This window comes from Microcebus murinus, chromosome 12, assembly GCF_040939455.1.
Source record: "Microcebus murinus isolate Inina chromosome 12, M.murinus_Inina_mat1.0, whole genome shotgun sequence".
Classification (NCBI taxonomy): domain Eukaryota; kingdom Metazoa; phylum Chordata; class Mammalia; order Primates; family Cheirogaleidae; genus Microcebus; species Microcebus murinus.
In genome coordinates, this window is record NC_134115.1 from 26,242,691 (window position 1) to 26,259,195 (window position 16,505).

Sequence of the window (16,505 nt, forward strand, 5' to 3'; positions counted from 1 at the left end):
ATCATTTAATAATGTATATGTATATCAAATCATCACATTATGGCCGGGCAAGGTGGCTCATGCCTGCAATGCTAGCACTCTGGGAGGCTGAGGTGGGAGGATTCCTTGAGCTCAGGAGTTTGAGACCAGCCTGAGCAAGAGTGTGATCCTGTCTCTACTAAAAATAGAAAAATTAGCCAGGTGTCTTGGTGCACGCCTGTAGTCCTAGCTACTCCAGAGGCTGAGGCAAAAGGATCACTTGAGCCCAGGAGGTTGCAGTGAGCTATGGTGGTATTTGGAAGCCATGGGACTCTCCCTAAAGTGGAAACTTACTCGTTGCAGTGAGCTATGACGACAACACTGTACTCTATCCAAGGAGACAGAGCAAAACTCTGTCTCAAAAAAAAAAAATCATCACATTGTATACCCTGAATATATATACAGTCTTGATTTGTCCATTTTAAATATTTTCAAAAAATGCCTGACCTCATTGAGCTGAACTGAAGGGGTCCACTGTGAAAACAATTTAAGGTTCTAGGAAAATACTTCTTCATGCATGGAAAAAGCCAATTGTACATAGACTAATCTCTATCAAACACCTTAATAATGAATTCTACAATGAATGTAAAGGCAATTTAAATGCAAGCTCTGAACAAATTTACTTACATTCTTTTGAAGCATTTCTGACACAAATCTGAAATAAAGCAACAAATCGGAAGTTAGAAAACTTAAGAATTTTTAAATAAATGTTTCAAAATAAATAAATTTTCAAATGATCCTTATATGCCCTAATTTCCATGCAAACATTTCTAATACGGAACATGTTTCCCGACCACTAAAGATTAACAAGTAGAATTTACTCTGTTTTCCCCCTTGCAGCCAGAGGTGGAGCACAAAATCACAGGGAAATGTAACGTTATCACCTACCATCAGTTGGGCTGTTCATGAGTATTCCCACAGCACTCAAGTTGTTCTAACTCAAGCTCTGTTTGGGGAAACATTGCAATATGTTATGCTCCATGGATATTAGAGTCATGGAGTCCTATGCACCTGGAGGTGTTTGGAAGCCACAGGACTCTCTACTTCTAATTCCACTAACATGGAAACTTACTCCTTCACAGAGTATTAATACTTATTTCCAGGGCAGAGACCTCCTGGGGATGGATGCTGGAGTACAGCAGAAGGAATAGGCCAGAGGTAGTTGTAAAGTACGTGGTAAACGGGATGGACGGTGACCCCACCAGTTATGGCTGTAGGGGTGGTGGCAACGATAAAGCCTGTGAAATGTCTACTTCTGCCCCGGCGGGGCAGCTATAGTTTCCTGCCTTCTAGTATTCGTTTATTTCTTAAGAAAATACGCATTAAGGTTTACGACAGCCACAAAAACAGGTTAATAGACGAGCTAAGCATATGGCTGATGCCAGGGGAAGGAGGGTACTTCCTCCTCTCCGTGAGCAGCCCACAGAGGGGGAAGGCCTGAGGAACAAAACGTTAGACTTCTAAAACTCGCATTCATTTAGATTTGGTCTTGGGAAAGATTTATATCTAAAGAATTTTCTTCAATATCTCTTGGATGTTAGATGGAATACAATAAAATTGCTTGTCAAATCCTTAAGGAACTATGGAAAAGCCATTTAAAAATGTAAGAAGAGTATTTATGTGATCAGCAGAATATCACAATGTTATACGAAAAAGAACATAATGAAAACTCATGATCTCAAGCAATAATATGACCCACAACCAAAAGTAATTTAATGAGCAGGCCACATTGTACTTAAAAGCAAATCCAACCTACAGGAGAAGCCCTGATCTATGATAAAGGAGAAGCGGAGGGTAAATCATTTACTTTAAAAAAGAATCTTTCATTTTACAAATGGATTTATCCTAGGACTCCTGTAGCAGTTTCGTCGAGGCTTTAAAATATAATTTGTCACACAAAAATAGTATTGCAAGAAATTTACAATTTACAATAGACATGCAAGAAATTTTTTAGGAACAGACCAATTTCACCAAGTTGGATAAACCCAAAAGGTGGCCTTGGCAAACGGGAAGAATGATTTAGTGGCTAGTGGCGTTCAATCATCTTTCAACTTCATTTCAACATCACAGGAAGACTCCTGTGTTAATACATCTTGAGTTTCTTGGGCCTTTTAATTTTTTTTTTTTTTTTTTTTTTTTTTTTTTTTGCTTCAACTGTGTGGGATCAGGGGAGAAGAGAGGAAGAGTGCTAGAAGCACCAAGAGAAGCATTCTCGTACCACAGGAGAATATCACAGAGGGCTGGAGTCTCTGAAAATATGCTCCATGGCTATTTATACCTTAAAAAGTCTTTGTAAAAAAAAAAAAAATCATTCCCTTGTGAGTTTAAAAGCAACCTTTCAAAAATAAATTTACTTTTTAAAAAAGCTAATTACTTTCCACTCAACTCTTATCTGAAGTGGATGTGAACAAGAAAACACAAATATGCCTGAACCCCACCCACATACTCCTGTTTTTAAAAACTATTTTATTGAAGTGTAATTTATTACTCATATCACAAAATTCGCCTTTTTTAAGTGCATGTTTGAATGATATTTTTAGTTCAGTTGATTGAGTGTGCAACCATCAGAATCCAAAGCAGCCTCATCACCCCAATTACATCCGTGGGCCCATTTATAAGTAATAGTCATTCCTACCCCCAGCCCATCTCTAATCTAACTTTCTGCCTCTATAGATTTGCATTTTCTATACATTTCCTACACATGGAACCATACAATATGTGGCCTTTTGTGCTGGGTTTCTTTCTCTTACCACAATGGTTTTTTATTTTAATTTATTTTTATTTTAGCATATTATGGGGGTACGAGTGTTAAGGTTACATATATTGCCTATGCCCCCCTCCCCCCTCGAGTCAGAGCTTCAAGTGTGTCCATCCCCCAGACGTTTCTAGCACAATGTTTTTAAAGTTCATCCATGCTGTAAAATGGATAAGTACTTCCCTACTTTTTATGGCTTGAATAATAGTCCACTGCATACCACATTTTGTTTATCCATTTACTTGTTAATGAAAATTTTTGTTGTTTCTACTGTTTGGTGCCAGACAAGTCCCCAGATGGCCTTGGTGACCCAGATCTTTTTCTTGCTTATAGTTCTGAGAATAACTATAGAATGTGCTGGCAATGTAACATCCTGAGATAATGAGGATGAACAGCCAGAACAGCCCAGGTTCTGATCCCTTTCCTATTAGGACGTATGTTCTATAATGCTTTTGCCCAGTGAGGCAAGTTTCATCTGGGCATAAAACCACAGACAGAGCATGCTTTCAGGGTCCCCCAGCTATGGAGTGACATGGGGCATGCACAGGTGGGACTCCATTCACCCTGGGCAACTTTCTGAGCCTTGGAAGACCAGCTCACCATGAGTTCTAGCATCTATTGTCCCTTGCTGCCTATCTGTGAGTAATAAACTTGCTTCACTTATTGTGTGAGTGTTCTGTCTCATGGACTTGTCTCATGCAAGTGGGTTGACACTGGTGTGCAGTACTGGCAAAGTGTTTAGAGTCCTCCCCTGGAACTGATGCCAATGCACAGAGAATCTGCTTCACGTTTGGTTTCTATAAATAAAAATGCTATGAACACTCACATGCAAGTTATGTGGACATATGTTTTCATTTCCCTTGCACACCCCTACTTTTTATGATTCTGCATAGGGCACCCTATTCTTTAAGATGTAGATCTTTGCAAAGTAGGAGGTCCACGGCCTCTGGCAAACCCAGCGCTATGTCCAGCAACAGCAAAGTGGACCTTGGTCCCTCCCAGGGTCTTTCTCTAGCTTGTGCATCACCACAGAATGTCCTCAGAACCTTGATTGTAATAGTGCAAAGAGGCCTGCCTTCCTGTGAGCTCCCAGCTACAGAACTAAGACAGGAAAAGGAATCATGGCCTTCCCTCCTGCACGTCTACACCTCACCTTGGAAAGATATTCTTTCGGTTCATGTTTTTGGACAGGGGACATTCTAGCTCCCTACGTTAACATGTTATGGCTATTCTAGCATATATGTAAAATAACGTCCCTCTTCCCATGGCAGGACAAAACGCTTGTGAGGGATACATATACCACCCTGAAAAAAACACTAAAAAGATACAGAGTAAAATCCCAATACTGGTAACTTTAGATGGTTTAATTATGAAGGACATTTTTCTTCCTTGAACCTTTTTGTGCTTCTCCAAGATTTGTATCGTAGGGGCAAATACTCCTTTGGTATTATTTTTTAAATCCCTTTTTAGTCAAAGATCTTTCATTAATCTGTAAATGTAACTCATTTTTCCTAACTTCTCATATAATATTTTATTCCATAAATGACTCATCACTTCTACCATTCTTTTAAAATATAAACAAAAATTTATATTTTTTATAATTAAAAATTATAAAATTTTTATAATTTTATATCCACCACAAATGCTCTTGCACACCTTCAATCTCTCTCTGTCTTTACTTACACTGAGTATGAGGTAGGCTCTAGGTCATGGCAGAAAGAACTCTGCATTTAGAGTCGTAAATCTTGGTTTTAAATTCTAAATGACCGTGAGCAAGTCATACAGCTTACATCAAATTCAGCTTCCTTATCATAAAAGACAGACACCTCGTGGAGATTTCTATGAGGATCAAGTGTGACACTTGCAAAGGCAAGCTCTTTGTCAATCCTTAATGATTACCAAGTGTCTGGTCAAATGCACTGTAGACTGGCTGACCCATCGCATTAAACGTTCTGAATCACTATGTGCATATCCTGCTGGGTCATTAACGTCATCTTGTTTCCTCTTTCACTCTCTCTCACTCCATCAGAGCAGCAGAGGGACCCACCCATAACACAAATTGGGACAACTGAGCATTTTACCTCTCCGTTTCCTTGACCGACTCCTCGGTGCTCTCTTTGTACTCTGGCACAGTGTCGTTCAAATCCATGCACACTTTGCCCACAAAGGCTCGCTGTCCAAATTTATCTGTGAAGCACACATGAAAAGAATCTGAAGGTATATTTACTTCTCAAATAGTACTTTTTCTAAGCTTTTTAAAAGCATTTTAAAATTGCAATTATTATGGAAAACATAAGTGAATGTGTAAAAGACCATCTGCCATCATATCATTTAAGAATAATAACCACTGCTGAGTTCTGAGGTCTTCAAAAGAAAATAAGTAAAAAACAGACAAACAAAAAACATAAAAAGAACAATAACAACAAATCCCCACTAAATTCACTAAGTAATAAAGTGTCTTCCATTTATCACTGCCACCTACCACCTCCCCCAACCCCATTCCCAGATTTCCCAGATAATCATTGGGTATTTTTAACTTATTACTCAGATTTTCCCTTTGTTTATACAATTTGTACATATTTTTTCTAAAGCCATAACTATCTTTGCTCTCATTTTATCACATGGTAAAGAGAAAACAGCCTCAGATCCTAGAGAAAGACTCTATTAGTCCTGGGCATGCCTACACTGTTTTTTCTCTTTCTTCCTTCTCTTTTTTCCCCCATTCACAATCTCCCTGTCTCCCACTCTACCACTGCCCCTTGGATTGAGTCTCTCTCTCTCTCTCTCAAATGTGATCCTCTTCTTGACAAAACACAGCATGGTCTAGGGATAAGGACTGCAGTTGGACAGATGTGGATTGATTCCTTATTCCTCTGATCACTCCCAGGATGGTGGATATTACTTGGTTAAGGTACCCAGTGTCCTCTGCCAGGTGCAGGGTTATGAAGAACACATGCAATAATGTACATAAGGTGTCTCGCACGTGGGAATCAGGCACCATACTGCTCCGCTTCTGAACGGTAGCAATCCCGATAGCATTATCTCTGGGGAATTTCACTTAGTCCCACTAGCAGCTCCCAGCACGGATAAGGTCTAGTCCTCGTCAAAAGTGCTAGAAGAATTCTATTTCGACCAGAAGGTTGAAGCTACATGGGGCAATGGTAATTGGGTTTTGTTTTGTTTTGGTTTTTTTACACTATCTCTACCTCTGTTATAGGAGTCTTTCAGAAGTCTTTCTGCATCTTTCTTTCCCCTATAATTCATTTTAATACCTGACCATTAATCTTCTTAAAATACTACTTTTAACACATAACTGAGCTGGCTCAAGATTCCTTGGGCCTGTGATGTATTTGAGCTCCTCCACAGTCTGAGGCAGCCCATCTGCCCACCCTCCTCTCTCACCCCACATGTGATGAACCTTCTCCTCCAGTTAAACTGCTTTACTCCCCGATCCCTGCATCTGCTATGGACATTTCCTGTCCTCGTATCTATGTCTATGTCATCTCCCCCATCCAGAAGACACTTTATTCTCTCCTCCAGCTTGTCTTCCCTTCAAAGACTGGTTGAAAAGCCCCTTTTGGCCAGGTGCAATGGCTCACACCTGTAATCTCAGCACTTTGGGAGGCTGAGGTAGGAGGATAGCTTGAGCCAAAGAGTTCAAAACAAGCCTGGGCAACATAACATGACCTTGTCTCTACAAAAAGTGGAAAAATCAGCCAGGCATGGTAGTGTGCACCTGTAGTCCCAGCTACTCGGGAGGCTGAGGCAGGAGGACGGCTTGAGCCCAGGAGTTTGAGGTCACCGTGAGCTATGATGAGGCCACTGCACTCTAGCCCCAGTGCAACGGCGTCATTTATTTTTTGAGACAGAGCAACAGACCCTGTTTCAAAAAACAAATAAATAAATATCCCTTCTATGAAGTCTTCCCACACAACCTAGTCCTGGGTTCTCTTTGCCTACTCTGAAAACTGCGACATCTATTTTCAGTGTCATCCGTCAGCCCTTTGGTGTAAACTACCTTGTCTAGCAAGTAGCAGCATCGGTGCATCAGCCAACAGTATTTACTGAGCACCTGCTATGTGCCAGGCATTGTGCTGGGTACGAGTTTTGGATTCACCCACTTAGATCCAGTCTCAGCTCTGTTTACTAGCTGTGTAACATTGGGCGTGCTACTTTAACCCCTCTGATCATCAGTTTAGTCGGCTGTACCATGAGAACATCATTAACAACCTCAGAAGACTGTTTGCAGCTGAGTTAATCAATATAGAGTGCTTGGCACAATGCCAAGCATCTAGTAACAGTACCATAGACGTTACAAAGTTATTGATCAATGTGTTCAGGCATTCTGTCTGGCTCCTCAAGGGCAGACACTATTTTTTGTTTCTTTGTGCTCCAGCATCTGAGTCTAGCCAAGAGCCAACACGTGACTGTTGATTATAATAAACTATTGCCACAGTTAGAATTAGCAAACGTATCCTTAAAAAGCCCTAAATTAATAAACAAAATTCACACCCATATACATCATTCTGTAACCAAAAAATGGAAGCAAATTATCAAATTACTAAAACAACAGAAAACATTCAAGGGCCACAGTGATACACAGACATTTAATTATCTGCACACACAAAAAAATGCAATGCTCAAATCCTAGCAATTAAGAGGCGAGACTGCCCACAACTACATGTAAGATGTTTGCAAGGCAAGGTCTGGCTGTCTTTACCCATAAATCATGCTTTCATCTGCTCACCTGTAATTTCAGCAAGGAGCAGAGATGAGTCAGTGTGAATTGTTCCAAAGTAACAAGCTGTGGTTGTTCCATTCTTTAGTGTTCTCCTCTAAAAATAAATCACAAAAACCATGAATTGCATGTGCCCAGAAAAAGTCACATGGCATATTGAGAGAAAAATAGAATTCTAGCTTTTAAATTTAAAATGCTTTTATTTAAAGGTATGCCATCTTGATATGGAATATAGTTAAGTAAATGGCAAAAGTATTTATATCCCAAAAGTGTTAGCTGGAGAAGAAGTTGATACTTTTGATTTCCTAGGTTCAAACAGTTATGTGTTTCAGAATTGATAAAATGTGACACTAATTCCTTATTTCTTAGGATTAAGGATATCCAAATGTTATTTCATCTGGGAGTGCATAAATAAGATTTTCCTATCTATTAGAGAGTAAAAAACATTCAGCCAGACTTCTATTACATAGTTCAACCTGGGTGATTGACCACACGTATCCATCTTCTTACCTCAGCAAGTCACCACTGACAAACATAACAGTAAGGAATACAAAAATCTATTAATCCACAGAAAGAACATGAGAGGCGACAGGAGCAGAAGAAATATTTCAACATCTTCTTGAAAGACAAAAAAAAAACATGGATGAGGACCTGGAAGCAACTTGGGAAGAGGGAGAGAAGTATATGGGCATTAGCAGGGAATTGGCTGAAAGTCCAAGTACAGATGATTAAACCCTGGCAAAACCCTTCTCCTTCCTACTGAAATCAGCCAACCACCCCTAACCTGTTCCTCATAGGAGAAATTTACTCTTTGTAGAAATTGGAGAGTATTGGCCGGGTGCGGTGGTTCATGCCTGTAATCCTAGCACTCTGGGAGGCCGAGGCAGGAGGATCACTCAAAGTCAGGAGTTTGAGACCAGCCTGAGCAACAGCAAGACCCCGTCTCTACTAAAAATAGAAAGAAACCAATTGGCCAACTAAAAATACATATAGAAAAAATTAGCCAGGCATGGTGGTGCGTGCCTGTATTTCCAGCTACTCGGGAGACTGAGGCAGGAGGATCGCTTGAGCCCAGGAGTAGGGGGTTGCTGTGAGCTAGGCTGATGCCACGGACACTCTAGCCAGGGCAACATAGTAAGACTCTGTCAAGAAGGAAAGGAAAGGGAAAAGGAAGAAGGAAGAAGGAAGAAGGGAACAAGGAAAGGAAAGGAAAGGAAAGGAAAGGAAAGGAAAGGAAAGGAAAGGAAAGGAAAGGAAAGGAAAGGAAAGGAAAGGAAAGGAAAGGAAAGGAAAGGAAAGGAAAGGAAAGGAAAGGAAAGGAAAGGAAAGGAAAGGAAAGGAAAGGAGGAAAAGGGAACAGGGAAAAGGGAAAAAGAAAGAAAGAAATTGGAGAGTATTTAGGGGGCATAGCCCAAAAGGACGAGGTAACGAAGTTTTAGTGAAAATCTGGCTGACCTCCAAGATCATCTTCCTCCAAGAAAGCCACTTGTACTAATCCTCCCACTCCTGCCAAGGGATTAAAGGATCCTATTCTGGAGAAAAAGTGGCTCTAGAAGAAAGATGTCCTCACAGTGGCATTGGGGGGCCACAACTGAAAGGGCTGTTTATCACCTTCACACTTCACTCCGTAATGACGTTCACTGGTCAACAAGTGCTACCTCCACTCAGAACTTCAGTCGGCATCTCAGAGCATCACACTGAAGTCTGAATGTATGTCTGAGGTTCAACAGGCCATAGAGGAAAGCTAGTATCAAAAATATGAGGAGAGAGAAAGAATCTGAAAAAAAAAATCTTAGAGAAAACAGGTAACCTATAAGGTTGGGGAAAAGCTTTTTTTAAAAAAACCCACTATGATTAACATCCTCAAAGAAATAAAAGACACTAATGCATCTACAAAACAAGAACAAAATGCTATGACAATCAGAGAATAAGAATTCTCCCAAAGTAAAAATATTATAAATGAAATTTGGAAGCCAATTCGGAAGGGTTGTCAGGTAACTTAGAAGAGAACCTCTCAGGGAAAAAAAGAAATCAGGGGTAAAAAGATAAGAAAATTAGACTCAATCTAGGAGCTCTAACATTTAGAATAAGAGTTCTAAATGAATGTTTTTAAGTAAATGGAGGGAAGGAACAAAATTATCTGAAAAATAGTATTAGTCTCTCCAAACTGAAAATTTTCATTGAATTCTCAGCACAGTGAATAAAAAAGAGCCCAGAGTAAGGCATATAATTGTGAGCTATTAAGTCCAAAGTAAACATGCTGAAAGCGTCCAGAAAAAAAGAAAATTAGTCATAGATAAAGGACAGGACTGACAATGGCACTGGGTTTCTCATCAACAATGGTGGAAGCAGAACAATGCCTCCAAATTCTGGAGGAGTTATTTTTAATGCAGAATTTTATACCCTGGTAAATTGCCAATCAAGTGTGAAAGTAGAATAGAGACATAAGAGATATTCAAAGACCTAAAAATTTTACCCTGCATAAACTGTTAAGAAGCTTCTAGAAAATGGGTTTTAGCAATACAAGAGAATGCAAAGAAAAGGAATTCCTGGGTCCAGGGATTCAGGATTAAATATAGGAAAGAGGCAAAAGGAATGCCCAGATTACAGTAGTGCCAGAGAGAATCCCAATCACAGAGAAACAAGAGAATGGTAGGAGGTAAGAAGATCTCCAAGAAAGAAAATGGAACAGGTATAGCCTAACCTGCCTAAGCACTTGGGAAAAGGACTGGTTAATTTGAGTACTTTGAAGTCTATGCTTAGCAGAAGCTTTTTAAAGTACAGAGGAACACCCTCCAGTCTAGGATTCTTCCTTGCTTTTTGTGTATTATTGGCTGTGTGACCTTAAGAAAGTCCCTTTAACAATTCACAATTGCAAAGATGTGGAAACAACTCAAGTGTCCATCAATACACGAGTGGATTAATAAAATGTGGTATATGTTTACCATGGAGTACTACTCAGCCACGGAAAACAATGGTGATCTAGCACCTCTTGTATTATCCTGGATGGAGCTGGAGCCCATTCTACTAAGTGAAGCATCACAAGAATGGAAAAACAAGCACCACACGTACTCACCAGCAAACTGGTATTGACAACACTTATGTACACATATGGTACACATATGTGTAATGTTCATTGGGTGTCAGGCAGGTGGGGGTGGGGAGATGGGTATATTCACACCTAATGGGTGTGGGAGGGATGGACAGGCTTGTAGCTCTGACTTGGGTGGAGCAAAGGCAATGTATGTAACCTAAACTTTTGTACCCGTGTAATACACTGAAATAATAAAAAAAAAAAAGTCACTTTACTTTCTTAACATCAATTTGCTCCTCTGTGAAATAAGAGGGCTTTCTTGACTAGAACAGAGGTCAGAAGCTGAAATGTCTGCAGGATTAAAATAGTTTGGAGTTAAGATAATAGGGAAGAACATGCCCTACCTTAGACAGCAACCTCTACTTCAACTTTACCCAATTGTTTAAAAAAAGCTAATGAGAGCCCAGTGATGTCAGTTAGTCCCAAAGATCAAAAGAATTTGAAAATCTGGATTTTTTTATATCAATCTTTTCAAATATTAAGGCATTTTTTACATGAAACAAAATATATCTGGCTGCCGGTAGAGGATGTTTAGAACTTGTCAATTACAGACAAAAATGAGCTCACCATCAGCATTACAAATCCAGGTGAAAAGCTAGTACCATGACATAGGTATGAAATTTAATCTCCAATAACTAGAAAAATGTCTGGGTGCTATTGTGTGCTTAGTGTTCACCTGAGGAAGCAGAATTATTAAAACAGCAAGAGACACAAAATGAACTACAATTAGCATTCCTAGATAAATAGAACATTTTATCCTTGAAAGAAGAACAGGTTATTGTTATAACAGTAAGTGTGAATTAATGATTTGCAAAATTAAGACATGACATTCTCTAAGAATGTAGTAAGAAAGAAAAGTTCAGAGATATGGAAGTAGATCCAGAAATTTCAACATTTTTCCAGTAGGAGTTATCAAAGGAAAGAGTAGATTGGAGTGAAGAATATGTTACTACTAAGAGAGAGACAGAAAGAACAGAAATCCTAGCCCAGAAGACAGAAGTTCTCATATTGAAAAAACTATGTATTAAAGGGAACGAATTGGAAAAGCAACAATTTAAATTTCAGAACATCAAAAATGAGGAAAAATATCCTAAAGGCCGGCAAATTTGCTAGCAAGGAATGAGAACTAGACTGACATCAGCACATTAGATGCTGGTAGGCAAATAATTTCAAATAGAATTCTCTCTATAGCTAAGGCATTGTTCAAGACTAAGAAAAACGGAAAACCATTTTTGATAATTCAAGGATTTGGTATGTTTATTACCCACCTGATTGGAAAGGAATATCAAAATCTATATCCCAACAATTTGAGAAGGGAATCCAAAAGGATGACAGGAATCCAAGTAGCAAAAGAAAAAGTAAAGCTAATTGTTAAATTAAATGCAGATGTTAACAAATAGCAACCCAGAATTAAATTAAAATAAATGTTAAAAGTTAAATTTAGGCCGGGCATGGTAGTTCATGCCTGTAATCCTAACACTCTGGGAGGCCAAGGTGGGCAGATCATTTGAACTCAGGAGTTCGAGATCAACCTGAGCAAGAGCAAGACACTGTCTCTACTAAAAAAAAAAAAAACAGAAAGAAATTAGCTGGACAACTAAAAAAAAAAAAATACATACATACATTATTATATATATATATATATTAGCAGGGCATGGTGGCGCATGCTTGTAGTCCCAGCTACCTGGGAGGCTGAGGCAGGAGGATTGCTTGAGCCCGGGAGTTCGAGGTTGCTGTGAGCTAGGCTGACGCCACAGCACTCTAGCCTGGGCAACAGAGTGAGACTCTGTCTCAAAAAAACTTAAATTTAAAAGTTAAAACTTATTTTAAATTTAGTATAGATGACAAAAAAAATTAAAGTTGAACTAAAATCTCAGATGTGACATAACATAGGACATTGTCAAGTGGGTGGGGATGAAGGAAGAAAGGAAGAGAATGTAAGAACTATTGTCTCATCGCATGGGAGAATGTAGAGTAAAATAATACAATATTTGTTTAACACTTTTAACAACTTTATCTCATAAATATATAAAATATGTCATATCAACAGAGGAAACACAGTGTTTTAAAAATTTTGCAGAACCATAAAAAACCTTTTATTAGGTTATAAAATAAATCTCAACTATTCCCTAGGAAAATGACACGTTATATTCACTAACCAAACTAAAACTAAAAGTTAAAATAGACACATAATCTAAATTTTCCTAAATTTTCAAAACTTCAAGCACTTTTCTACAATCTTGGCTTGAAGAGGAAATCAAAATGGAAAATTGAGGCTAGTTAGCAATGAAGACAATAGAGGTACCACACAGTCCCTGACTCGGGCCCATTTTTCGGTGCCAGGCCTGAGCCAGAGGCTGTGAATAAGTATATTTATTGTATTGTTAAGGAGAATATTTGCAACCAATTTTTGTTTTGTCACATTTACCAAGGATCTTACCCTCATATTCTTTGATCATAATTTAGGCAGATTCCTAAAGGTTCTAGGTTTTTTTTGTTATTGTCATTCATCTCAGTCCCATTTGAAAGTACAATCTCTCTTCCAGTTTGCAATGCTTAAAGGGAAATACTCTAGGTTTGGTTTACTGAGGATTCTTTTTCCCTAATAATCTCAAGAGGTGCTTGCTAATATATACTTTAAATTATTTGCAGATTAAATTATCACTGCTATAATCTATGGTACACATTTCTTGAAGTAGTTCTATGACTGTTTTCTGGGAAAGAAAATTTTTAAAAACCCAAAAAAATCTTAGTTCTACTCATGAGTACTTCCTCCACACCCCTTTGCATTGCCATAGGAACCCTTCAGCCCAGTAATAGGTTCTAGCTAACAAATCTCTACTTTCTTAAACAGATGCTAACCACACCTTTGGCTCGCCCAACTGTAAAAGTCTGTGTGCCTGCTCATGACCAGAAATGTAGGATGTATTTCCTACAGCACAGCAGAATAAAACCTATTTTGTACTCATTGACATCAAATACTTAAATAAATCTCCAATGCAAAAAAAATGTATGTGTAATATCATGCTTATGTTTATGTAATATCGCCTAAAGGATATATAGTCCTTGATTCTCTATCTCTGTAAACATAATGCACTGGTCTATCTGGACTTGCTGATACTATAGCATCTTTACAATATATATTTTGACAACATAGCATCTTTCTACATTAAGGAATATCACTATTAATTTTCTCAAGTTTCAGTACAAGGAATACATACCTATACTTTACCTTAACAAATGTGTTATTGTTTTATCAAATAGTATAAATTTGATAACAGATTTCCCTCTCTGGGTCAGGTTCTAGAAATTTAAAGCCAAATTGGTGGCAAGCTCTAAAAGTTCATTGACCCCACAGCATACCACTGACTTCTTGGTTTTATTTTATTTTTCCTCCCCTATTTTTTTCTTTGCTGTGATTTCATGACTCATTTTCTTTTGTTGTGTACTATGCAATTTTAAGATATCTCAAACCCTTTTTAGAACAATATGAGATATAAATAAAGATTTGGTGTGGTTAACACAATTCATTAACACAATGCACCAGCAACTTCATACACAGCTTTGAGTCCTTCTCAGTTTTTCGGGTGTCATGTGGATGCATGCTAAATATGTAAGAGCCACAATTGCACTGAATTTATAATTATGCTAGGCAAGTGTATAAATGTTAGTACTTGATTTTACTCTTTAAGTCTAGAATAATGCAAGACCAAAGAAACAGGTGCATATGGCAGGATGGCTAGGCCAGTCACTGTGGAAGGCTTGTTATACTGTCACCTCTATATAGTTAACAACGATGGACCCAACAAAACCACCAATGAGTCTAACAAAAATTTAGGAGTTGAACACCAGGTGTGCTGAACCACATGAAGTAGTAGTCAGATAAAAAGGTATTTGTAGCTTTAACTTCTTTCCTGCAAAAGCTATTCCTAGTTAGTGGATACTGGTTATGGGCATGGGGTTGGAGTAGAAAGAAGGGAACTGATTTTCTTGAAAGAATAGAAGGAAGGACATTTTCAGAGCCTTCAATATGTTGTCAGAACACACTCCAGCCACTGTTCAATGACTGAACTAGCCCCAGAGTTCCCTCTAGTGGTATTAATGCTCATGTCACATTTTCACATACCCTGCAATATAGAACCATCCTATTTTCCCTCCTTGCAAAGCTACCAGAATAATGTGATATCCTTCTAATGGTAATTTAGAGTTTTAATTTTAAATTTCCTTGGGTATTTTTTAAAGCAAACACATAGATCTCTTACCATGTGCCAGGCACTATTCTAAGAACCTCACAAATATTAACTTAATTCTCATAAGAATCCTGTGAATTAGGTACTATCATGAGCTCTGTTTTTTACAGATGGGGAAAGTGAGTCACAGAATTTTCCAAAGGTCACGCAGCTATTCATTCCATATGGTCCTCAGAACAGTATTAGGGGTTGGCAGGAATACGGAACACACATCGCACTAAACCCAGATCTGGTACAGTAAAACACAAGAAATAAAAGACAGTAATATGGAGCTCACCAGATTGGGTATTTGGGAACTTGGATTCGAATTCTCTCTTTGTCACTGAACTAGTTGTGTAGGTAAGGTGGTCACAAACTCACTGGGCTGTGAAGAAACTTTGAAAAGTCTCTAAGGTCCGTCTTACCCTTAACTGGCTATGCTTTATCGTTTAAATCTGCCCTCCCAGGAAGCAGATCCTTCCATAGATGACCAAACATAACGCCACACACAGGATACTTACGACAACTCTAGTATACACTTCTTCAGCAAAGTCGGTGCTCTGGAATCTCTGTTCTACGGGAAATGTGTATTTGGTCAGCCACTCCAAAAGTGGCAGGTCTACATTACTTCCAGCAAAGTAATACTGAGGAGCATGGATGTGCGTATCGACCAGTCCAGGCATGAAGAACTCACTGGAAAATAAAAGGAGAGGGAAAGTATTTAATGATACCTCCAGTCATTTTCTGTGTGTTTCAATCACATTTTCTCTTGAGAATGAATTTCATTGTTCACTCCACACGGGTTTATAGCTGATACAATCAGACAACTGTAAATTCTTCTATTTTTCAGAGGTTAAGAAATAAAAATGAAGCTTTCTGCTTAGAGAGAGATAGCTCCTAAGTCAGGACGGCTGGTTTGGGGTTAACCAGTGATTACGGAGGAAGGAAAAAGCCCCAGCACAGAGCAGAAACAAAGCAGTCGTAGCACAAGAAAGGAGGGAAGCTATGATTTAATCCTGTGACTTTGTTCTCACAGCTGGTGGTTGTAGAACAGAGAGCAAAGGTGGGAGAGAGGGTCTTCAAAACTTCTAGAGGCATGGTAAGGAATGCGCACGCAAGTCACTAAGGGTAACTGGGATGAAAAACAGAGTGGCCGCAATTTTAGACTCTGTGGGTCATTTTGATCTTGGCTGACTGCAAGACATCTAGTCCTTTCCCATGTGGTGTAGAGACTAAGTTCTGAAATAAAGCAGCAAGAGCAAGCTGGTTAGAAACACGCACAGGAGCACAAATGGGCAGTGGTGTAAATGGTTAAGTGAAGAGGGAGTTGCGTTGCTATGGCAACCATGCTCAGGATGCTCCTGATCACTCCTGCTGCCATCCCGATCCACCAACTAAGACGCATATTTCTATTAATTCTTACAATGGAAAGTCACGGAAAGATGTTTTTAAAGTTTTCAGAGCCACAGAATTGAGGCAGCCTGATGCTAACAGACACTTAAAGCTTTTCTAAAGAGCTGATGCAGTTCACCAGCCACTAGTAAGTGTTCAACCTCATCCAGATATTCACTAAAACATGGCACGCACCACCACCACCATCACTTTGAGTAAATGTTACGTCACATAAGGAACTTGAAACTTGACATCACAAGGAATACCTTGTGCTATCAA

General features: G+C 38.9%; 1 protein-coding gene across 2 annotated transcripts in view; it reads right to left on the reverse strand.

Annotated features, from left to right (window-relative positions):
• Positions 1–16,505, reverse strand: part of GDA (guanine deaminase) — an 88,180-nt gene that overhangs the window by 27,745 nt on the left and 43,930 nt on the right. For both annotated transcript variants that reach the window (XM_076008630.1, XM_012770900.2), the window contains exons 3-6: positions 15,356–15,527; positions 7,521–7,608; positions 4,855–4,960; positions 646–673 (exon numbers count right to left, since the gene is read on the reverse strand). In XM_076008630.1, coding sequence (XP_075864745.1) covers positions 646–673; positions 4,855–4,960; positions 7,521–7,608; positions 15,356–15,527 — 394 coding nt within the window. The remainder of the gene's footprint in view (positions 1–645; positions 674–4,854; positions 4,961–7,520; positions 7,609–15,355; positions 15,528–16,505) is intronic.